General features: G+C 37.2%; 1 protein-coding gene across 1 annotated transcript; it reads right to left on the bottom strand.

Annotated features, from left to right (window-relative positions):
- Positions 1–245: 245 nt before the first annotated feature.
- On the bottom strand, positions 246–20298 carry PTGES3 (prostaglandin E synthase 3). Its single transcript, XM_039331950.1, has 8 exons — positions 20036–20298; positions 10023–10136; positions 9811–9880; positions 8999–9097; positions 7094–7183; positions 6623–6685; positions 5658–5682; positions 246–1692 (listed from the first exon to the last, which is right to left on the bottom strand). Coding segments are annotated over exons 1-8 (483 nt in total). The 5' UTR covers positions 20038–20298; the 3' UTR covers positions 246–1672.
- Between the last annotated feature and the right edge of the window lie 6289 nt (positions 20299–26587).

The following is a 26587-nucleotide window of genomic DNA, read 5'->3' as shown; positions in this document are numbered from 1 at the left end:
TAGCCTACAAACTAAAATAATATAAACCATTCCGATCCATAATTTAATTTTCTAGCTTCTTCAATTCTTAGTTTAAATTACAGTTAAAGGTTTCTTGCCTAACCTGCTTGTGTTGAAATACAAAGATGTTTGTCCAGGCTAGAACCTTATTTGCCAGCTTATCAAGCAGAGAGATGACTTGTACCAACTCTACATTCAAGATTGACTGTGAAAACAAATCCAGCTGAAAAGACAGGATTTCCCCCTTGAATTCCAAGTAATTTTATTCCAAATACTTTCGTTTGACCTCCATAAAATGCACATAAGATTACAGCTTAACTGAAAACACCGAATACATCAACCAAAATATGGAACTGGGAACAGCATATGACAAGATCTTGGGGCAGAGTGCATTGAAACACATCTTTAGAAATGCTTCTCTGTTCAGAATCAGAGTCTATATTTAATATTCTTCAGTAAATTCTTGTGGGCCAAACTGCAGTCACATATGCTCATTTAAAAAAATAAGTGTTGCATTAATCAGGTATGAAATGCAGAAGCTCAACATTTTAAGGGATGACCGTTTATATATTTTAATCAAATTACAACACTTCTTTTAAATTGCTGTCAGTATTCAAAACTTATAAGTCCAATTTTGTTTAAGGGGAATCATTTGGGAATATTATTTTTTTCCTTCCTTCAAACAGCTTGAACAATCCTATATTATTATCCCAAACTTGAAAGAAAAGTACTTCATTCCAACAAATAGTAAGAATACATGAAGTTACAGCCAGCCAGACAGTTGACAGTCATGGAGTCTTCAACAGTTTATTAGAAATAATGTAGACATTAAAAAATCCCCACTGCTTTGAACACAAATTGAGGTTTTCAGGCTTATAAGCTGGTCAAAAAACAGAAGATCCAATAGTGTATTAACATTTTGTCACTCGCTTTCATACCAACAGTGCAAATACAATTTGGTCTAAATGTACAGATCGATAAGCAACAATGTACAGGCTCCCATCTCCACAGCAAGAGATTCATGAGCTCTGAGGATTTAACAACCAAGTGTACACGCTTCACCCATTTTAAGTTTTAAAGGGGTTGCTAATTTTAGCTAGGATATCTTGAACACTAACTAGTGATTAAATACAACAAAGTGAAAAGCATTAAACATTAGTGGAACATACCCTGAAAACACCCCAGGAGGTACAGCATGTTACCAGCTTAAATTTCAAAAGCCAATTAGAACATTGCTTCAGCCAGTTTTGTTCCAGCTACAAAATGTGAGTTGTCTGCAGTCCACAATGTGAGGGGGAAAAGTATACATTTACCACTTCATGTAAATTGAGTTTACCCATTGTAACATCTTACGATGAGGCAACGAGGCATTATAAACCTTTTTATTGCAACTGATTTGATTGCCTATACCTCAAATATTTGTGTGACTGGGTTTTTGTTGTTCCTTTTTTGGAAGTCTGGAAAACTTTCATGCTAACATTATTGCCTCATGTAGCTTAAGACTGCCCTGAACAATGGTATGCACCAATCAATGAAGCTGCTTAAAACAGGTTGAAGATGAATTAAAGGATGCATTTTCTGTCTTTAGAGCGATCAACTCAAGAATTCTTATCTCAATTATGAAATGTTGTGATGAAGTCTTTCCCCAAACCCCAACATTTGTCAGTTTCTTTTATTCGAGGTCTGGCATTTCTAAAAGAAAAAAGAGAAAAAAATTGATTTTAGCTTATAGTGACAGCTTAATTATTGCAAAAAATAAATTTTTAAAAAATCTGTAACTTTCAACCTCCAAAAATGTGACAATATACCATTTGATAGCTAAGCTAGAGTACACAAAGGTTTGATAGCTTTCACAGATATCTGGATTACTACCCTTAATGAGAGAATATGTCCAATTGCGTACATATAATCCTTAACTGGTTACTTAGCAACTCTTTAAAGCTGATGGATCCTGAAAAAGGGACTTATGATCCAGAATCAACAGTTCAATATCCATTCCAGCCTCCATGATCACAGAACTGCATTAAGGGCACCAAGCTCACTTTTGTGGCCATTTGCAACATCCTGGGGTGACATGACTGTGATTTACATTTTTTTTTTAAAACTGGCATTTATTTCCTTTTCAGCAAAAATCACCCCAGTGAAAAATAGGTTCATGTAACAACTATGGTATTTGCTTAATAACTGCTGCAAAAGGTTGTAAAATCAGGCAGTCACATAATGACCCACTTTATAATCGTCATAACTTCTGACTGAAATTGTGGGTTCAATTATAGTCTTAAATCAATGACTATCTGCACTTTCTTTCCCAAATGTGCTAAAGTCTGGATATATAATGCAATTTCCCACTATGTTTTACATTTTCCAATCACAGTGCAAGACACACTAATCCTTTCCAGTTCATCCAGTATTCGTATTCCACAGGACTGGGGGCCAGGGAAGAAGAATAGATTGGTATGCAAATACAAGAGAGGTTACCTAAAAACCAAAGGCAGTAGACTTTACATGGGCAATATATTTCTTATTCCAACAAACTCAAAAGGTTTATTACACTGATCGATAATGCATAATAGTTTATGATACCATCTCTGCTAACCCACAACTTGAAAAAAGAAAGCCAACCTCATGTTAAATATTAAGGGAGTAGTTAGCTGTGAAAAGAGAATTCTACCACTTTGATACTAGATTATTGTCAGGTTATAAGGAAAGGAGCTCACTAAACATGTAAATAAAGAAGGAAAAAATATAGGAGGTGAAATAGATCCAGTTCAAGTGACTATTATGTAAACAACTTTGTCTAACCTGGTAGATGTACTGATATCCACTCAAACCGTACATAAGCTACCATATTGAGCAAGGGTAATGTAGAATGTAAGACTCAACTACTACCTCTGCCCACAAAGTGTCAACAACTAGAGGAAAACTGAAAATAACTGATTGCAGCACTTAAGGATTTGTAACCTAGTAGACCTCAGCAATAGAAATTATTTCTATGTCACTTAGAGTCATTTTATCAGTGAGATGAACAGCATAGAAATTTAAAAGAAAAAAAGAAATAAATATTATGTTTAAATAAAAATGTATTTGTGTTTTCTTAGTAAAAACAGGTTTCCTATTAGGCCACAACTTTCATGCTTAAAATTACTGGCTCCTGGATCAGTGATGAGTGAGGAATTCAAAGCTACAGGGATAAACTAACAAAAAATATATTACTTCCGAGCTTATTTGCCACTAACTGGTTTCCAAAATATTGGTCGTTAATTGAAAAAAGCCCTGAATAACTTGGGATTTCATTTTCCAAAGTAGCATTCTCCAATCTAGTATACTCCAAATACTAAATCCTATCACCTGCTGAAATTTATAGGAGTACGGAATCACTAACCCATGTGTAAAATCTATCCCAATAGTTGATTGAACATTTAAAATAGATAAAAAAATACTTGATACTTGAGTTGCCTTATGTATTATACATAAAAAGTTTATACACCAGTTAAAATGCTGGATTTTTGAAATGTAAAACAATCAGACAAAGATATATCACTTCAGATTTTTTTCTTTAATATAGCATATAAGCTGTTCAATTAATATAGCATATAAAGCTATACAAGCATATAAATTGTACTTAAATCTTTTATGGGGAAAAACAACAAAAATGAACAATAATGTGGTTGCATACGTATGCACACGCTTAAATGAATACTTTGTGGAAGCACCTTTTGATTTTATAACAGCATCCAGTCTTTTGGGGTAGGAACTTATTAGCGTGGCACATCTTGCCCTGGGAATCTTTGTCCACTCTTTCTTTGAAAAGTGCTCCAAATCTATCAGATTGCAAGGGCATCTCCGGTGCCCCAATATCTGGAACTGTTCATAATTTCCTCCACTTTGATTACAACCCGAATTCCAGCTGAAGAAAAGCAGACCCAAAGCATAATGCTCCCACCACTATTGTTCACCCCTGTGGGCATGGTATACTATGGTGTACTTTTGGTGATGCGCAGTGTTGTTTTTACATAAAAAAATCATTTTTGAAGTTCTGGCCAAAAAGTTCAACCTTGGCCTTATTAGACCATAGCACATTTTCCCACATGCTTTTGTTATTTGATGTAGGTTTCTGCAAAATATAGCCAGGCTTGAATGTTTTCCTTTGTAAGAAAAAGGCCACACTACCCAAAGCCCAAAATATCAAGAGATTTTTGTCACACAATCACTACTTTCCAGAAATTCCTGCAGCTCCTAATGTTGCTGTAGGCCTCTTGAACCAATTTTCTTCTTGCTTTTTCATAAATTTTGGAGGGACATTCAGTTCTTAATAATGTCACTGTTGTGCTATATTTTCTCTACTTGATGACTGTCTTCACTATGTTTACTGGTATATCCAATGCCTTGGAATTTTTTTTGTACTCTTTTCCTGACTGATACCTTCCAACAATGAGATCCCTGAGGCAACTGAGTAAATGTCAGAATAATCCTACTAAAACAGCTGAACTTTATATGGGCTTGATCAGAGTCACTTCAATTGATGGCAAGTGTGTACTGACTACTATTTAACATCAGTTTGAATGTGATTGGTTAATTCTGAACATAGCCACATCCCTAGGCATACTTATGCAACCATGTTTTTTTATTAAAAAGTTTTTATTTTCCATTTATTCATAGAAAATGCAATTAAAATAAATTCCTAACCATTGGTACCGCCTGCCCATTCCCCCCAGGCTGCGTCCACCCTCTCTAATCCTTCCCTACTTCCCTCCTCTTTCTCTCCTCCCCTACTCTCTTCCCCTCCCCTTCTCCTCTAACCATCCTACTTCCTCCCTACTCCTTCCTCCCCTCTCATCCCTCTCACACACATGAATGCAGCATAAGGGAAATCCCCCAGCATTTACCATGACTATATTATCATTACCCACCCATTCACCCACCCACCCTCAACCCTCCCCCCCTCGCTTCCCAGAGCAGAGTACAGGGTTATTAATAAGAAAGTTAACAATAATAAAAAAAGAAAATAAGAAAGAAAAAAGAAAAGAAAAAAATCATACTTAATCTTTAATTCCCCTTAAATTAAGTCATATAAACAAATCTCTACAAGTTACTATAAAATTTATTCATAAAATAAATGAAACTTTATAGTCCCATATTTTTTCTGAATATAATCTATCCATCTTCTCCATACAATAATATATCTTTCTTGTGTATGATCCTTCAAATAAGCAGAAATTTTTGCCATTTCTGCAAAGTTAGAAACTTTAAATATCCATTCTTCTAAAGTAGGCAACGAGTCCTTCTTCCAATACGAGCCTACTAATAACCTTGCTTATGCAACCATGTTATTATATGTTTTTATTGTTATTTTTCTCCCTAAAAGATTTCAATTTGTTTTGCAATTGAATTGTACCACTTTTATGTTATCTTAAAAGTAGAAAAATTATGAAGTGATTTATCTTGGTTTGATTTTTTAACAGGGTTGTGTTTTTCTTATGTTCACTGTACAAAGAAAACTTTTAAAAAGAAAATTACCTACAACAGCAACTAACTATCCTTGATTGAAATAGAAAGGATGAAGTATGGGAAAGACAAACCAGTAAAGTTCCCAGTATTTTCTTAATTTTACAAGAAGTATAATACAGGAAATAAATGTCCTAAAACAATCAACTTACTTTCATCATCACTATCTGGTGAATCCTGTAACAAAAAGAGACAAAGTTAACAAGTAAATTCAATGTACTGTTTTAAAATAAGCTAGGGCTTATTTTCAGGGTAGGCCTTACTTTTGGGGAAACCTGGTACTACTAGACATGAAAAATTGTACTGTGGGCCTCCGTAGTCAAGTCTATATAACTGGAATCTTCCAAGCCCCAAACAAAACATATGTTTAATTATGCAGGGCTTTTTTTTAAACATCAAATGTAATACTGCAAAATGTGCAAGTATCACCTTTGTTCCAAATTACGTTCATGTAGACATTTCCAAAAGACGTTTCTAGTATGATGTTCACAGAAATTCTTATGCATGTTTACATGGTGTTATCAACATTCAGGGTTGAAACATTCAGGTGAAATATGCCTTATAGCAGTGGTGGCGAACCTATGGCATGTGTGCCAGAGGCAGCACTCAGAGCCCTCTCTGTGGGCACGTGCGCAATGCCCCGGAGATGGCAACCGTCCCTCTTCAACCAGCCGCCCGCTAACTCGCCGAGGTCCCACGTGGCTGGATGCACCCATGCGCTCGCTGGCCTCTGTGTATGAGGGCCGATGGTGTCAGGAAGCAGCTGCCCTGGCCCCTGCCTCACCTTGCCTTGCCCTGCAACAATGGCACCCCGGCCCTACCTCACCCTGCCTCACCCTGCAGGACGAACCTCCTGCCCACCACCCAACCTTCCAGAGACCCCCTGGATCTCCCCCAACCCTGCCCGGCCCCCACATGCTTCCCTCCCCATGAGCAACATCGAGGTGATCACACCCACCTTGGCCAGACCCACTCAGTCTGCCATGACCACAGCCACGCCCACCCAGTGGGCCACATCTATCTGGCACCCGGTGATAAATAAATGGGTTTTGAGTTGCAGTTTGGGCACTCGGTCTCTAAAAGGTTCCCCATCACTGCCTTATAGAAAGCTACTCACATCATCTGCTCCATCTACTTCTGGCAAATCTACATCTTCATCACCACCCATGTTGTTCATCATCTAATTACAAATGAAATATAATATTCAGTAATGTTTCATATTGTTATTTTGGACCTGAGCAACCTGAAGGAAGATTTGCTCTTTTTTTATACCAAGAATTAAACTTTACCATCAGTAATAGTGCTCAGTACCAATTAAGCCATCCTAAACCATTGAAACCCTTTTCAGGTTCCAAGCACTATCAAGAATCTCTCATGATCGTATACATAAATGCCTAAAATCTCACAAACACAAAAATGGAATCTTGTGAAACTGACATTCTTATGTGAAATTTCATGAGATCACCCTTTTAAAAAAATAACATTCTGTGTTACAAATATATAAATGTTCTGCAACAGCATTTTAATCAATCCAGCACTTATTGGGACCATGGTGTCAGCATTCTTCTTATATAAATATTCCACTTACTTCAGAAAAGCGATCAAAATTGGACATATCTTCATCAGAATCATCTTCCCAATCTTTCCAGTTGTTAAAATCCACACTGAGCCAATTGAGCTATGGATGTAGAAAGTAAACATTTAATTCAGGCAGCTTGTAATCATGTTAAATAATGTGAAAAGTTTAGGAAACTTCAAAGGGAAAAATGTTTATTTGTTTCTCTTCTACTGGTAAGTTTTCCAACCTTAGGAAAACTAAGAGGAAAAGGAAACAAAATCACCTCCTCTCCACTTTGTTGATTAAAGAAAGCCTGTCAACATAAAACTGGATTAGGTTTCCCCCACTGTTCCAAATAGATCACCAATGGTATAGAAGTCTTCTCTTCATTAATGCCTTCCCCACTGTACCGTAATTCCCTAGTATTTATAATTTCAATCTGATTATGAGAAAAGCAGTCTTAATAGGTCTGTGTCAACATTTATACTTACAAATTTGTTCAACAAATAAGGAAGAATTAGAACAAAGACCAGCCAATCTATTTCTTGGAGAATAAAATGTTGAATATCTACCATATTCACGGAACATGCAAGAAATGAGTCTGCACATGTGACTGCTTATAAAAGATACATAACGAACAAATATAGGACAATTTTACAGTAACTGCTAAATATTCTAATCTCAAAACAACTGTTTCAAATGTTCTGAACTTGAAACAAAGCAAAGGTGCTTCATATACTGTGTTGTGGTTTATTTCCCAGGCAGCTAATATTTCATACTCGAAAGATAAAGACATACATTTTAAGGTTGTGTAAATGCAAAGCCTTGGGCTGGGTGATTTGTTGAGCTTTGTTAACATGCACTTTCTGTACATTCTTTTATCTTACTGATTTTGAGCTTCAGAGTGCATTGTTGGTTTAAATTGGTTTGTTCTACTAGGTGGGCTTTACTCTATGTATATTTCCATGCTCTTTTTGTAATTTCCAAAGTGCTTTTAAAAATATCTAAGAGGAATATAACTGTGGAATTATCATTAGGCAAACTCTTCTTTTAACCTGTATTAATCTTATGTAATTTATTTCTGCTGACTCAGTTCTATATTACTTTTTTCAAAATGTATTAGGTTGGCTGATTTAGACCTTGGGGCAGGTACTTATTTATTATTGCATTGGATATGGGTAGTCCTCAACGTATGACCACAACTGAGCACAAAATCTGTTGCTAAATGAGACATATGTTAAGTTTTGCTTTACTTTATGATCTTTCTTGCCAGTTGTTAAGTGAATCACTGCAGTTGTTAAAGTTCACATGGTTAAGTGAATCTGGCTTCCCCATTGATTTTGCTTGTCAGAAGGTGGCAAAAGATGATTACATGAACCTGGGACACTGCAACCACCTTAAATATGAGTCAATTGCCAAGCTCTGCAGCATCCCCACATGACTGTGGGGATGCTGCAGCAGTCATGTCATTGTAACTTTGAGCAGTCACTAAATGAACCGTTGTAAGTTGAGGACTATCTGTATATTAATAAAATATATAGAGGATTTCAATCAGCACAGTTGCAGTGTAAATTAAAATTAATTATTTTCAAACAATAAAAAGTCATAACAAAAGGCTATGATTTTATTAGCTGGGTGGTTTATTTAGTTATTCCTTCCTGGGGCAATGGAGATATACTCTATCTGAACTAAGTGCTAATTGAAATAATATATTTAATTTAAGGAAGAAACTGCTAAAAACAGGGGATAGCAAACTTAATAATAAATTCAATTTTTGAAGGATTTTGAATTTTGAAGCTTAGCTATTCTGTTCAAGCTCAAATAAAATATATTTTCCATTTTATATATATCCCAACGTATTGTGTTGGGTTGAGTATTCCAAAAATGCAAAGTGTGTTTAGAAGTGATACAAAATGGTACAGTGAAAGTTTTTACCTTAGCTTTCTCTTTTGTTAACCTTGGCCATGACTGGCCGGATTCTCCTTTCCGTAAACAACATAAAACAGATCTGTCTGTTCTTTTATGCTTGGATTCCTAAAAAAAATTAAAAAGTTCCTCTATAATTAGTGTATGTCTAGTTCTAACAACATGAGATAGAATAAAGATATTCCTAGGTTATATTATAAAGAAATCAGATTTTACCCAATTAAATGCTCTCCCACCACATATTCTTGTTTTACTATAATTTGCCATTAAATGGTTTTTCTGAATATAAAAAAGATCATTTTAATATGAAAGTATATTCAATTACATGGCTCCCAGCCCATAATATGGTACAATAAAAATGATGCAAATACATAAACATAAAGATACACCATTGGAAATATGTAAGACTAAAATTCTACTTCCAATTTTATAGAAGAGCCTGCTCTGCTTAAATCCATTTAATGAACTTCCAAACAGCATAAACTCTTCAATGTATATTATTCAATGTTAACCAAGACAATCACTAATAATTCTTTCCCAATAAAATAACCATACAATCTGTAATTAGTCACCATCTCTCTAAGAGGAATAGCAGTAGTGGAAGTGAAGAAGACGTGCTAAATCAAGTGCACACAAGCAGGTATGCATAATGAGCTTTGTTAAAAAATTGGCATTATACAAATAAATGAGAATAAACAATAAGGATGAGAATTTGGTAGCTTAACTTTTCTACATAATCATAGCCTTGACTGACTAAAATGTTACAACAGTGTTTCTGACATGTTAAAATTAAGTGTAGAAAGACAAGGAAGACAACTTACGTTTGGATCAATAGAATTATAAAGATCAATTTCATTTAAATGTTTGAAGCTATCATTTCCTCCAAGACAACTGCAAGAAAATAAAAATCAAGTATTCTCAGTATCAACAAAAAAAGCCAATTTATTCATATCAATCCTATTCATACTCAGTTTTCAGTTTGTTAAGAGTGGACAGCTATAATAAATTTAATGAATTAAAATGATTTACTTACGTGAATGTAAGTTTGGCTTTCTCAAATTTTACATTAACATCTTTACTGTCTTCAACACAAAATTCAATAAAGACGTAATCCCTTCGGTCATACCACTTTGCTGAAGCAGGCTGCCTAAAAATAATTTGAGAATTAGATCAATACTAATATCCAACAACCATCTGAAATACAATAATATAATACAATATTGATTGCTTATCCAAAAATCCAAAATTTTTCATTTCCTCCCCAATTAGTTCTTTTCATACAGCCCTATTTTTTTGTTGTTGTTGCATGTATTTTTTACATGAAATTAAGACTGCATACAAATTCTGTTTTAGTTTAGAGTACACAATTATGGAAACTTGCAGTTTGGGACTGGACTAAATTGACTGTCAGCTAGGCCTCCCCAGCAGCTTTGGCTAAATGCAATAATAGCAATAAAAGGAAGTGTTTTTCTTTTTAAAAAACTGCTTTAAGGTCAAGCATAAAGATAGGCCAAAATCAATGAATGTATTTGAACAATTTGCAGTTGATCCCTTTAAGCCAAACTATTAAAATATAGAAACTGGAATTATGTAGATGAAAATATTAATATTGAAAGCAGAAAAAAAGGCATTTTGTTCATTAACCACATGCTTGTCTACTGCATCCTCCATTCTTCTTTTGTTTCTAGACTGTTGAATATTGAGGCTTGCATTAAAACAGCAGCCCCCAACCTTTTGGGCACCAGGGATCGGTTCTGTGGAGGGCGTTTTGTCTGCAGACTAGGGGAGTGTGGTTTTGCACGCTGCCTAGATCCTGAGGGTGGCATGGATGGGGCTTTGCTGTATTTGCATGGCCCAGTTCCTGCTGGGCTGCAGGCTGGAGGTTGGGGACCGTTGCATTAAAAAAAAAAAAGGAAATTGAAACTTTCAACTTATCCTTATCCTTAGTTTATAACCATCTACTTTTGCCATATTTATTATAGATACAATTTAATTTCCAAAGCTTGGAAATTTTAAGCGGTATGTGGATTTGATTTATTCCTATGTGTCTTTTGATCGCTGAACATACCTCAATGGCTTGATAACTACACATAAACTACATTTACACAATATTCAAGAGATATTTAAAAAGCTAAGGCGGAATCAAAAAGACCAGAACATAGTAATCCCAACAGCCAACACCAAAGAAAAAACCACGTTCTTATCAACTGGGCAAGCAACTTTATACAAGCAAGGAGCAAACCCCACACTCAACAGCACTGATGATATTACCTAGTGGGGTAATGAAATGTAAGAAAACAGCCAAGATCAGAGAACATCAAAAACTCCACATATCTTCACATTCCTGATTCACAGAAACTCCAAATGAGAGTGCTACAGAACTACATCACAATTCTTACTGAGATACTGCTAGTGAGAGATAGAACACTCCTTCACATTTATGCTATTGTGATTCACATTAAGGTACCTAAATAAAGCTCTTGGTTCCACAATAAAGCAAATGCATGGCAATGATCTGGATAATCCTTGCATACTAGCTCTCAGAACAACTATTCAAATATTTTTAGGAGCAGATTACTGCCAAGTTCATAAAGGACTCACAATGGGATCCTAAGTTTTGCCCAGGAAACCAATTATATAATGACATACTGAATATTGCGAATAAGAGGCAAAAATATAGACTGTCACAAATTTGTAATACACAAGTTCTGTTAAACAGTTGCTTATGTCACAGCATATAGCTAAGGTTTGTTGCCATGGTCTTGGCATAAACAAAGGCAAAGCCAGCACATCAAGATAATTGCTGCAATCAAAGCAATGAGTATCAAAAGGTAGCATACAACTGCACTATTGCATCCTCTTTTACCGATTTTACACCAAGTTGGTTCATATTGACTCCAAGGTTCAATTACTAAAAGGACAATCATTACCTTGAGACCAAAGGTGCATTTTCTTTTTCTGGAAGGATTCTTGAATCTAGAATTTCCATATTAAAAAAATATCTGTTCAATTCAATAATGGTCTCCGGGCTTCAAAAAGATGAGGGTATTTTAAAAAGGCTATTTCTATTGTAGTGTTGCTCCAGGTTGCCGAGTTACTTATTTCTTTTTAGTGGGAAACAAAACGTATGCCCAAATTCTTGCAATTGTTGTGCCCTACAAACTAGAGACTGAAGTTATATTGAATTTGATTTCCAGTTCCTGGTTTGGGAGGGGAAAAACTAGTGAAAGTTCAATCTCAGATGTAAAGGGTAAATGTTTGCCTCATTAATTTTTGGGTGGTTTAGCAGAAAGAACTAAGTAGGGAGAATAGTGAATGGTAGAATTTACAGCAATTGTGGCTTAATGTTAAATCCACACAGTTTTTGCTGCTTTTAGGCATACTCAAATTGGGATAAACTTGGAAGAACAATGCTCCCTTCAGGTTTTTCAAATATTTAGTTATGTAAGAATTTACATTTTACAAAACTATGCCACTTATTTGTCCATTTAAACTTACTGTTCCAGTAAAACAATTTTTAAAATGTAACCATAATTCTAAAGTTGTATCAATGATTCTCATTTTAATTAGGATTCAGTTTGAAAAAAATGAAGGTACAATATATTTAAGCCTTAAGAGCATATTAACATAATTATAAATGGAAAAAAAATACTTAAGACTTCAAAAAACAACTGGATTGCAAACTGGCTTATTTTAAATTACTAAGAATGTAAGTCAATTCAAATTGGGCTTAAAGCAGGGGTCCCCAACTCCTGGTCGGTGAACCAGTACTGGGCCGCAGCATGCCAGCAACCGGTCCGCACAAACAAGCAAAGCCCCATCTGCAAGATTCAGGCAGCACACAAAACCACGCACCCTCCGGTCCGCAGAAAAACCTCTCTCCGCGGAACCGGTCCCTGGTGCCCAAAAGGTTGGCTTAGGTAGAGTTTTAATGTTTCAGGTTACAGAAACCTAATCTTTAAATCAACTGCTACCATCAGATATAAGCAATACACTTCCCCAATCATCAAGTAAACTTTTTTAAAGAACTCCTACTGCCCTATTCATGAATTGAAATCAACTAGATCAGGGGTTCCCACCAGGAGTGTGAGACGATATTCCGGGGGCGCGAAAACTTGGGTTTAAAAGTTTCAAAATTATAGTGTATATGGATAATTCATTGCCGTTATTTCGAACCTTTGTAAGGGGTGCGAGAATGTATTAGAAGGGTTCTAGGGGTGCAAGGTATAGAAAAGATTGGGAACCGCTGAACTAGATGCATAATATAATTTCCACAATGCTAGAAGTCAATTCTATACAAGTTATTTCTAAAAAATATTTGACATAACATGTAATTTTCAATATTACAAAGTACACTTTCAAATTTTGACAAAGATTTCTACTCTAAAAACTGGGAGCCTTTCCGATTACAATGACCAACCAGAGTTAGCTTACAGAAATATATAATGCTCATAGGTATAAAACTGCACAATTTCAGTTGACATCAGCATCATGCAATTGTTTAATTTCTTTTACTCCTTTTCTCACTGAATTATTTGTGCAATGTATGTTTCTGAAATCTGTGATCAAAGCATATGGATTTTTTTCTGAGTTGTTAGGCCCTGCTGCCATTCTACAGGAACGTGCCCATATTTTCTTATAGATATTATACAAGTAATCCTCGACATATAACCATAATTGACCCAAAATTGATTTTGCTAAGTGAGACATTTGTCAAGTGAATTTTGCCCAATTTTACAACCTTTCTTGCCACATTTGTTAAGTGAATCACTGCAGTTAAGTTAATAACACGATTGTAAAATGAATCTGACTTCCCCATTCACTGTTTGTCAGAAGGTTGCAAAAGATGATTCCATGACCCTGAGACACTGCAGTTGTCATAAATGATCTCAATTGCTAAGCATCTGGATTTTGATCATGTGACCATGGGGATACTGCAATGGTTGTAAGCATGAAAAATGGTCATAAGTCACTTTTTTCAATGCCATTGTAACTTTGAAGTCACTAAATGAACTGTTTTAAGTCAAGGACTATCTGTACTGCAAATTAGCAAGGTTTTTTTCTGAAAGCATATCTAACATTACTGATATTCTCCTGTGAGGGGACTTTGAAAAATGGTTCTAAATGACTTTCTTATATCATGTATTTTTAAGCACTCTAAATTTAAAAATACAAAACAATCAAACCCACTATAAATATTGATGTACATGGCAAGAATAGAATTGATATATTAACCAAGTTCCAAAATACATGTGACTGCTATTCAATTCAGATTCAACATTGTGCCAGAAAGGAATTATTTTGGTTTATACTTTACATAGTTTAGGAAACAGTTTACCTATCGTATCCTCAAGATTCAATTTAACATATCTAACCACAAAATAACTACCGTATATATATATATATATTTATTTTCTGAGGTTTTCGCGGGTGTTTGTACGTAGGTCTTTGGTTATTCGGGTTTTCTCCCACGTAAAATTGGAAGTGTCTTGGCAACGTTTCGACGAAGTCTCATTCGTCATCTTCAGGCTGGTGCTTTCGGCTTCGTGCTTCTTCGTGCTTTAAAGTCCAGGAAATTATATATATGTGTGTGTGTGTGTGTGTGTGTATAAATAAATAAATAAAATTTCCTGGACTTTAAAGCACCAGATTGAATGTAGCTAAGAAGCAGTTTTAGATGCTTGGACCTGCATTCAGTAGAGATACTAGGTAATCATTGCAATTATCCTTACAACAAAGACACAGATTTCACAGGGAATAAAACAGAAAATTAAATTTGCTCAGTAGAAATTCAGTTACAGGAAGCTTTCAACAAACTACCTAGCAACAATCTTATATAAAAACAAATGGCAAGAAGTATCATCCACAGTTAAACATCAAAGAAGTGAACGATTACTTTTCACCTTATATTCTAAAAACACTTTAAATGTAAGAAATGTTAAGGATTAATGAAATAGCAGGACTACCAGATTCTGTAATAGCTTTGTTCCCTATGCCATTCGTCTGGTAAACTTGCAAGATTCGTTTTTCTCGCCAGGCACATGTATACATAATCCAAATCAGACTGTGTTGTTTCTCTGCATCATATATGTGGGTATATGCATAATTCTGTATTTATTTTTGTCATATTTATGTAGTACATATTGGAGGTGGTGACTCTATATGCAATGAAATTTCACTTTAATATATGCCGATTAGTGTACATTCAAAGTGACAATAAAGTTTCTATTCTATTCCAAATATATTAATTTCCTCCTAATGCCGTATTTTCAACTTCTTATATAATGACAAAACTGCCATTTTATAAGGTATTAAGTCCTCACTATACTAAATTATCATTAGAATTGCTATATACAGGGTTACTATTCATTCTGGAATACCTAGCAGTAAATATTGTTAGCTGTAATTCAATACAACAGTAAATCTTAAAGTTGTGATGCATGTGTAATAGGGAAGGGAATGTGTGAAACCATAGCTTGTTTCATTTTTCTTACTAGCTATGCATTTCCAAGTTTTGACACATTTAACATTGGGATGTTATTTTGTGACAGAAGCTCCATGACCTTAAAGCCACAAGTATATACAACCCTGCAGGAGCATCTAATTTCTAAACGATGTTCCTGACAGCAGCTAATGATTTACCGTAAATTCCGGCGTATAAGGCGACTTCCGCGAGCGCTGAAATCGGCGCCAAAGACGGGGGTCGTCTTATACACCGAGTCATCTTATACGCCGGAAATACTGGTAGTTTCTGTCGTATAAGACGGCGTTCTAGGAATGCGGCCCGGCTATAAAGACGGGGGTCGTCTTATACGCCGGGTCGCCTTGTACGCCGGCATTTACGGTAATGTTTTCTATTAAGAACTCCAGATCCCTATAAAAAGTCCTATATAGGACTTAGTTGTTGGTGATTTCAATTATCATATTATAGCAATAGTTTATCTTTAAGAGAGGTTTTAAGTATGTAAGCATAACTAATATAAAACTTATGTATAGGCTGCAAAGTTAACCCCAAATGAATAGTTGAATTGTTGATATGCATTTCCTTCAAAACTCCAATTAATATCTTCATCTCTTGATTTGCCTCTACATCTTAATCACACAAACCATAGTTTACATAACATCTTACACATAAAACATGATTGCAAACCAGTTTGAAAGTGGCTTCCAGTTTTAATTGAAGACAAAGCCTTATACAAAATAGTTTATACAGAACAATTCAAATACATCATGTACTGTACTGATTTATCAAACCAGAAAGTGAATCATGCACAGCACTTTTCAACTTAATCTCCCTTCAACTTCCAGAATTCCTATTTCAGCATGGCTATTACTAAGAATTCTGAGAGCTGAATTTCATACTTAAGATAACCAGGTTGGAGAAGGATGAATCAAAACATTTTCAGGGAAGAGGGAGTGTATGAGCTTGCAGACAAGATGTTTAAACAATACACATAGTCCCTGACTTATAACCACAATTGACCTCAAAATTTCTGTTACTAAGACATTTGTTAAGTAAGGTTTACCCCATTTTTACCACCTTCCCTGCCACAGTTGTTAAGTGAATCACTGCAGTTGTTCAGTTAGTAACATGGTTCTTAAATGAATCTGGCTTCCCAATTGACTGCTTATCAAATCACAAAAGTTGACCACATGACCCTACTGCAACTGTCATAAATATGAGTCAATTGCAAATGGTCATAAGCAGTGGTGGGATTCAAATATGTGAACAACCGGTTCTCTGTGTGGATGCCACTTCCGGAAGTCCATTCTAGGCCTGGACAACAAAAAATTAGCTACCGGTTCTGCCAAAGTGTTGCAAACCGGCTGAGTCCCACTACTGGTCAAAAGTCACTATTTTCAGAACTGTTGTAACTTCAAATGGTCATTAAATGAACTGTTGTAAGTCAAGGATTATCTGTAGTGTGCACCATGATATGGTTGTAGATTGTTTTCACCAGAGATCAGTAAAAGTTCTTATATTAATCATCTTATTACTTGAGAGCGACACAAACAGCAAACAAATGATCAAGGCCACTATGAATGTACTAAGCCAAAATGCCTCAATCTCTTAGATCAGGGGTTTTCAGGCTTTTCACCCATTGTACCACTTTTAGGATATGGCAATATCTGAGTACCATCAGTCACTTAGCACGGTGTCAAAAACTTGATGACAAAAAAAAGGAAAAAAGTAATGAAGTACAAATAGTCCTCAACTTACAACAGTTCGCTTAGTGACTGTTCGAAGTTACAATGGCACTGAAAAAAGTGCCTCCCCAAGCCACAGCCTGCCCACCTGGCGGTGCTCTTCCTCCTGTCCGAGGTTTTCATTGCTGTGAGCATTTCTGTTGAGGATTGGCAGCAGAGGAGGGGGTTATTTGGTTTTATTCCCATCTGCTGGGTGGTTGCAGCAGATTTTGATCACTTCACATGACCCTGGGACACTGTGACCGTCATAAATATGAATCAGTTGCCAAGCACCTGAATGTAAATCATAAGACCCTGGAGATGCTGCAACATTCCAGCTGATCAGTGCTTCTTCTGGGCTCAGCAGAAGCGCCAGGATCAGTGCCGAGTTCCAGCTGGAGCCTGGTGCTGATCCTGGCGCTTCCGCTGAGCCCTGACAGCCCTGCAGCTCCAGCCATCTCTCGCTCAGGCTTGTGTGGTGCTGCCACCGGTTCAGCTCATTCTCCTCCCCCGCTACCACTTTTCTAGGATGGTCGCATACCACCTGCCAATGTACCACCGGTGGTTCCCGTACCACTGGTTGAAAAGCCTTGTCTTAGATGTTCCAGGCACAATTTCAGAACCATCTTAAAACAGTATGTTTAACTGCATATTACACTTGTATAGCAAGCAGCATTTTGCATTCTTGTCAGTGTAAATTTATTTTGTCAAATGTGGTTTCTCAAAAAACTTTCTAGCTTGATTGAGCTGAACTTCACTCTCCAATAACAGCAATATATTCTAAATACAAAAATCTTCACACACACTCAAAACTATTCAGCCCCAAAACATGTGTCAATACTCATATTTAACTAGGACATTTCTAAATGTTCCTAAATCATTAATGCAGACCAACTGCCCTTTCCACACTAGTTTGGGTAACAAGCAAACAAGGGAGTAGTCCAATATGGATTTTTAATCTGGAGCCTATCAAAATTGTTTCTGTTCTTGATGAAAGTTTTCATCTAGGCAACATATTCTCTCCTAGAATTTTGCTTCCCTCAACTGTTTTGTGCCAAACTGAAATCCACTTCAGCTTGAAATAAAGCTATTCTATGATTAGAAAATAAATTCATTGGAGAACATTTGGAAGGTGAGGCCTCCCTTTTTACACCTACAGGAAAAATGAAAATGATTAAGTCTAAATAAGATTATAGCAAACCCTTAACAAAATCAAAACTAATATAACCTCAAGATATTAAGATAAAATCTTCAGCAATAGCTTAATTCTTGATGACTCCATGAACATATATATCAGCGGTTCTCAACCTGTGGGTCGGGACCCCATTTGGAGTTGAACGACCATTTCACGGGGGTCGCCAAACAAGGCTGTCCGCCATTTCCCCCCCTTTTCTTTGGCCACGCACCTGGCACCCGGTGATGTATAAGTGGTTGGGGGTCACCACAACATGGGGAACTGTATTATGGGGTCGCAGCATTAGAAAGGTTGAGAACCACTGATATATATGTAATTTTCTTGGGAGTATAGTATAAATTGTCTGCAATTGTCTTTTTCTAAGATTTCTGGTTTTCCCAACTAGCATACCATTCTGGTACATCCCAGCAGTTCAGGCAGTCACCTGGAATCAACACACTCCAACACACACACATATTTAGTACTAACTAGGTTGGACTAACTTTGAGATAAACTAAGGTTAACTAGACAAAATATTATAAATTCTTGTATCAGCAAGCCCTCTGAACCTTTCTAAAGAATCTAAAAGGCTAGGTAGATTTCCATCTTAGGCCAGGAACAGACTGTTTCCAGAGCAAGAAAACTCATTCAAAAATGGATTCACAATTTACTTTGAGACTGGTACCAGCACTGAAACTCATCTCCAACTATTCTCATTTCTTAGTTATTATAAATCTACCAATTAGCACTCCAAACAATAGTAAATAGGATTTGCCTTTGATCTTTTTCACTATTGCTCGTGGGACTTTTTCCCTCTTTAGTACAGTATGTACAAGCACATTCCTCAGCCTGATCTCCAGTATTCCTCCTTTTACAAGCCACAAGTCTTATTTCCATACTTAAACATATTTACTTACTTCAGCACAATAAGGAATACTGTGAGGAAAAAAACCAGTTGTTTAACCCAATAAACCGCAAGAACTCCAAGCTATTTCATTCACATTTTGATCTTAGTTGCATTATTTCTTCCCTTCACAGAAACCTTGTCTGCTGTATGACCTTGTTCTCTTAACTCCTAAAATAAAAGCTGCTTCAGCTCTTCCCTACTAATAATTTTCCCCGCCCCCCCCCGTTTAGACAAGTAACCATTTTCCTCACAATTTTACCTAGCACATGCTTTTTGTTCTTATATACCAGACATTGCATAACACAACCAGCGTTTAGATCTCCACTTTCCCAGGATTTTGACCGCTCCAACAAGAACCACCTAATCGATAATTTAGGTAGATTAAGGGAAAGGGAAGAGAAGGTCGAATAAATTGGATCCAATGAAGGTGGCGAGGTCTTCAAGGCAGTGGCGAAGAAAGTGCGCTCCAAACGTGCACAGAGGCACTCTTCTCCCATAGATTTAAGGAGGCAACGCCCAGGTACAGAAGGAAGGAAAAACCGCACCACATTCCATAGCAACCCCGCGGTAGGCCGCCTTTCTCATACCGTTCCATCATTAACTACTACCATCCACACACCCGCTCCCCTATCAGGTCTAGGCTCAATAAAGGCATGGGTGGTCTTTGAGAGAAAGATTTTCGCATTTCCAGATAGTACACATTCATCCATCCGGCTGCCACACGCGAGGGACCATCCGAAGCCACTTCGACCGTTCCCGGCCCGCCTCACTCACTCACATGGCGAGCGATGTTAGCAGCGACGGCGGCTCCTACTCCTGCTCCTTCCTCTTTCTCCGTCTCTCCAAGGGGCTCGGACCGGAAAAACGAAGGCGGGACTGAAGGTCTCCCGGCAAGGACGAGGTGGTGGCAGGGTGGCGATGGGAGCGGCGGCGACGGTAGGAGCGGCGGCGGCTCGTCCTCGGGTCTGAAAGGCTGAGGCCTGTTACCCACAATGCCGCGCGCACGCGCGCGCGCGCTCTCTCGCTCGCTCGCTTGTTCTCCAGCAACGGCAGCTTCCAGGCAGCTGGTGACGCAGCAAAATACTCACCACCACCCCCGCCTCCACCACCCTTCAGTCATGTTGAAGTACGCATGCGCACTGTTCGCCAACATCTTGCCGCTTCGTCGTCCTCCGCAGCGCGCTTACCAAAAGCCGGCGGATGTTTTGTTCCGCGCATGCACGTCCCCTCACCTTCCAAATACGCATGCGCACCAGTCTTTCGCGCACATTCTCTTGCACTGCCTACCGTCACAATTCAGATAGTGACGCATGCGCGTTTTTAACTTTCGCGCATGTTCTCGTTTTTTCTGGACCTTCTCTAGGGATTAACCCCTATTTTCCAGCGCATGCGCGGAAGAGAAAGATTTACAATGTAGTTGCCGAGCCACTGTTTGCCGGCTTAGGGTTGGCTAGGATGAACCTTGTCTGGTTTGACTTACGCCGCTGTATTATAAAATGGTACAATTTAATTCCAAAGAAATTGACCTGTACTTTCCTAGTTATATTGAAACCAGTCTAAAATCGGAGAGCTTCTATAATAGCTTCCTAAAGTTTCCTTAAAATAATTGTAAGATAAAGCCTTCATCCCCAGAGAAGTGAATTGAGCAATCTGAAACAGTTATCTCACCGCTTTACATTTCCTTTGAAACTGATAATGGGACACAAGATGTGCATATATGCCCGGAGCATATACATAGGGGCAAAAGAATGGACATTGATTCGAGTCTCAACCTGTAAAAGCTTATCTTATTTTCTTTTTGTGACTGTTAGAAAGACATATAAATGACCTCACAAAAAGCTTTGAACTATCACTTCAGCAATGGACAATCCTGAACAATATTTGCACTTCACATGGTGTCTGCCAGCACTCTGTATAAATGGGACATAGTATCCTCCCCTCAGTATGACTACGGGATCTGTAGATCACATTGTGACTGGCTGTAAGATGAAGGCATATACTGGTCCAGTATCTGATTTTTTTAATATAAACAATGCTGCACTTCAATGGTCCGATGGCCTAGACATTGATATTTGAACATAAATCTTTTTAACATGTATATTCTATTGTGTTTTACCAATCTAGATGAAATGTTAATATATATTGCTAGTCCATGTATGATATACCATATGTTAAATAATTTGTGTCTTCTTAGCCTGTGCTATGGGTCAGTTTCTCACATTCCATGACTGTGTTTCATTAATAAAGCAGATATCATATAAAGAAATCTGCATAGAGAGTAGCTTAATTCCTTTGAAACTGGATCAACAACTGGAATAGCTTTAGCAGGTTGCAGTTTGTAGCCAATAGTTGGAGTTGACTATTGGAGGTGAAGCTATAGATCAAATTGTCAGTGTGCTGTGTAAACCTCTATCAATGGAACTCCCCCACTTAAAAGCTAGTTTGTAAAAAAAAACATTTAGTTTGTTGCCATGATTTCCAAAAGGCATCTGAAATCTCTTGCATTCTTGACATTCTGCAGGGAGCAGTGTTTGTATTTCAACATAACCAAGGCTTTTTTTCTCATAGAATGCCCAGAACAGAGTTCCGGCACCTTTTTTGGATGGAGCCTTGTAGGTTAGGCAAGGCGGGTTATATGATGTGTGTGAGTTCCGGAACTTTTTTTTTTTTTTTTTTTTAGAAAAAAAGCACTGAACATAACACTGGAAACCCATCTTCGATGCCCTAATTCAGTGGAGAGGAGTGAAACTGGGGAAACACTTTAATTAACTTCTCTGTAATTTGTGAAAACAGAGCAGCCAGGGTTAAAAGAAGAAACGATGGATAAGTTTAAGAACCTATTAGTTTAAACAAATTTATAAAAGAGTGTCAGAATGGAGTAAAATCTAAAGTAGTCAAATGCAACCTTTCTTGAGCAAAAAGTCGTATTTTCCCTTTATATGGTCTGCTTGGGGCCACATAAAATAGGCAAGTTCAAGGATTTAATCCTTATATTTGATTTATAACATCTATCTCATTACAATTCTGTCTCCATATTATGGTGATTTTCATATGGTTTTATCTTAACTTAATATTGGAAATAGCACTAGGTACAGGGAAGTGTTAGTAGCACTGTATTGTGAAAGTGGGAGAAACGGGGTACAGCAAAGTCTTTTACTCTGCATAACAAAAATTCAATTTAACAGGCCATTTGGGGGACAGGGGTATCTGCTATTCCCAAATGTACAATAAATATGAAAATAGGTTATGACAGCAATTTACAACATCTGTTGCAGATGTTAAATTCAAAGGACTTTAACATAAATTTAACTGTCTTGTACAGATTAGTTCAGATACAATAGATTTGTCATTTTGGAAACGGAGATGTCTGAATGAAATTTTTTAAAAGTTTTTTTATCCCACCTTTATTATTATATTTTTAATAAATAATTCAAGGTGGCAAACATACCTTACTCCTTACTCTTTTTTTTCCCCCTACAGCAACCATCCTGTAAGATGAGTTGGACTGAAAGAGTGACTGATTGAAAGTAACCCAGCTGGCTTTCATGCTTCAGGCAGGACTAGAACTCAGTCTCCCAGTTGCTAGCTTGTTGCCTTAACCAGGGCTTTTTTTCTCATAGAACGTCCAGAACGGAGTTCCGGCATCTTTTTTGGATGGAACCTTATAGGGTAGGCAAGGCGGATTGTATGATGTGTGTGAGTTCCGGCACCTTTTTTTTTTTAAAAAAAAAAGCACTGGCCTTAACCCAGGAATGTCAAAGTGCTGGCCCACGGGCCAGATGTGTCACGATGAAACTGCACCCACCCCATTGCCAGCAATGGGGAAAAAGTCGCAATATGTCACACGACATCACATGACATTGCAGGTTTGACATGCCTGCCTAAACCAGTAGACCAAACTCTCATAGCATCTAAAATTCATTAAAAGGGACTTGGTTAAATTAAGGTTTTATTGTATTACTCTTTTTATCCTACCACTCTAACCTACCGTTCATTAGCAATTATTGATAGTTCTTGTTATGTTTTGGAAACATCAAACTATATTCTTTCATAGTCAAAGAGATACTGTGTTGCTATACAATAATGTTTGTTCTATTAAATGTATTAATGCTCAGTGTAAAGCTTATGTATATTTCTTCACTGTAATCTGAAAATAATAAATTGTTAAAGCAAAGCAAAACAAAACACTTTACTGTAGAAAAGAGAAATTTTCCTGTCACTTCCTTCCTCCAGGAGGTTAGGAAAAAACAACTATACGGCATCTCATTTTGTTTCAGTAAATTATACTCTATTTTGTACTGGTGTAAACGTCTCGATAGGGTATCAGAAATTGGGAATCATAGCCAGATCATCGCCCCTAGCTGAGCTTATAACTGCTGCACCAAAAGCTGTTTTTGAAGCAAAAAAAAAAAAAAAAAACAAGAACAAAAAAAGCCCACTTTATCCAAGCCAGACCATCCTATAACACAGGTCTCCAACCTACAAGTCGCTCACCCCCTCGTTCCACCGTTGACGCAAATGTTGTGCAGGTGGGAACAGCAGCACTGTGAGCGGCAGGTGGTGGCATTGCCATGAACCTTGTGCGAGCAGCGGCAGGTGGGCTGCGGCGCACGCCTCGCACCGGGGGTGGCGACGGGAGCCTTGCGCTGGTGGTAGCATCGCCGCAAGCTTGGCGGCGCTGGCGCCACAAGCCTCACACAGGTGCCATCGTTGCTGAGAGCCTCGCGGGCATGCTCGTACCCCCGTTTGCATGGTGCGCATGCTCGCAGCCTATTTGTACGCGCGTGCACGTATGGCCACATTCATGTTTGCGCATGTGCGCGTAAGGTGCCTGCCCTTCCCTCTTCCACCGGTCCACCAACCCAAAAAGATTGGAGGCCCCTCAATAGGTTTTTAATCTTCTCATCAACTTGCTTTAACCACAGATTTCACTTGATATTTTAGGGCAGCGGTTCCCAACCTTTTCTATACCACCGTAGAATGTTTCTGATGTATTCTCGCACCCCCTACAACAGTTCAAAATAATGGTAATGAATTATGCATATACACTATAATTTTGAAACTTCTAAACTCAAGTTTTTGCACTCCCTGGCCTATTGTCTCGCGCTTCCAGTTGGGAACCCGTTTTAGGGGATGAGTAACGTTTTGAGAGTTTGGAAGTTGCATTTAATATTTTGACAGGTGAGGGACACAAAAGTACATGTGCATCAATGACTCAGGTTTTTTTTTGGGAAGGGATTTGGAGAGGATCACTATCTTAACAAAATGATTTGATTATTAGAGCATTTTAGTACTTACGCTTGTTTCCACACATTTCCAGTTTTGTAAACACAGGAAAATTTCAAGAGAGTTGGCAAAAGTTCAAATGAGGGAAATTGGGGGAGGCATGCATACAGCCTTACAGCCACCAATTGGGCACCGTTTTAAGCCATACACGTTAAAGAGAATAATTTTAAAGTTGTTTGTCCCTATAACTCATTGTTTCTTTTGGTAGCTGGGGAATATTTCTAAAGAAAGTTGCCAGAATGGGGTTAAACAAACCCAGCCTCTCCTCCTGGCAACGAGATAACCATGAATGCTGACTTGCAATGGGGACTCTGCAATGGGAACAGAAAACATTGAAACAGGTGCATTTTCTCTCATGGAAGCTGACATAATGGCAGGGCAGAATATCAGGCCAGGATTTCAAGGTTTGTATGACCTTATTATCAGGTCACTACCAGTCTCACAGAACCTTGGATTACTGATGCAGACAACTGCAAATGAATTTGTAAACTACAGGAAAATTACCTTTTAATTCAAGAAAGTAGGAGGAGTGCTAGAAATCAGTCAATTATGGTAGTATCATCCACTGGATTGAGAATTATGGCTCCCTTTTGGCCTGGTCATCTTTCAATTCCAAATTCCAAATTTGTAGTTATCAATACTATACAGTATTTCTTTGACATCCATTAGAGATCATTGTCATTAATTTAAGCTTTCATTACTAACTGCACTGTTATTTCCTCAACCTGTTTAGTCTTTACCCTCCACCCTTGCTAGTCATGTAATGTGCAAATGATGATCATACTTTATGCAGATGAAACTGCATTTAAAATGTATATCTCATTCATTTCTTCATCTTATTTAAAGTCTAAATCAGAAGCTCCAGTTTACAGACAAGCTAACATGTTTATATCATCATAGAATTTAAAACTTTGAGAAGCGAGATGTTCTACTCTCATCTCTCATCCTGAACTGGGACTGATGGGAACCAGGGATTAATGGTAGAGGGCTGCAAGTCCTCCCTCCCATCTTAAAGACCTGAATTATGATAGGTGGTATAAATCTTGATACTTTTTATGAAACTACTTAATTTTGGTTCTAGGAATCTTGCCATTATTTTTGGCACATTTAAGCAATAGGATTTAGAATAATTTTTGTTAAATACAGAGTGCATCTAAATATGCCTTCATTAACACAAGTATGTACTCTCTTTTGCTGCTAACTCATTTGAAGATGACCTCCAAGAACCTTATATATAGGGATGTATTAAGAAAACTACAAAAATGAAGGCAAAAATGTTACCCATATGTATAATAGCATTTTTTAAAAAAATTAGCTATTTAAACTTTAATAATTTTTAAAATTGCCTTATAAGTGGACTTTGGAAAAAAAACTATTAACCTTCCTAGTTACATATTATACAGACATGCAAGCATACAAACAACAAATAAACTCCTTGCCTGGATCAGGTTAGTTTATCATAAAATGACTGTTCATTTCATCTGGTTGATATAATTAGAGATATTAGCAAACATTTTACAACTATAGTACATTGAGAAAGTAAAAACATGGATTCTGTCACTAGAGGACTATACTTTTTTAAAAAACATCATTTTAATGTAATTCATTAATCAGATCAGATACAAATTTAAATTGTGTTTATATACACATGCATATAATTCTAGCCCTGCCTTAGATGTAAAGCCAGTTGGGTAACTTTGGGCCAGTCACTCTCTCAGCCCAACCCACACATTCTGGGGAAAATAGGAGAGTAAGAATGTGTATTTGCCGCCTTGAGTTATTTATAAAAATAATAAAGGTGGGATATAAACAAAAATAAACATGCAAAGTGTAAACAAGTCCCTACATTCACGTTTATCTAAACTTAATTTTTTTTTCACAAATGGCTCCAGCTGATGAATCTCAAATGTTTTGAAAAATTCTAAAGTAGATTTTAAAAACCCACAACAAAACTAATCCCATCCCTTGTGTTAGAAATTAGTCAATCCTCAGATTCTCAGTAGAAATAACATGATTAAGTCAAGCTATATGAATAAAATTAAGG

The sequence above is a fragment of the Crotalus tigris genome, unplaced genomic scaffold, assembly GCF_016545835.1.
Source record: "Crotalus tigris isolate CLP2741 ecotype Arizona unplaced genomic scaffold, ASM1654583v1 scf7180000024441.2113493, whole genome shotgun sequence".
NCBI lineage: Eukaryota > Metazoa > Chordata > Lepidosauria > Squamata > Viperidae > Crotalus > Crotalus tigris.
The sequence above is the reverse complement of the archived record's forward strand: the minus strand, read 5'-3'. Positions and strand labels throughout refer to the sequence as shown.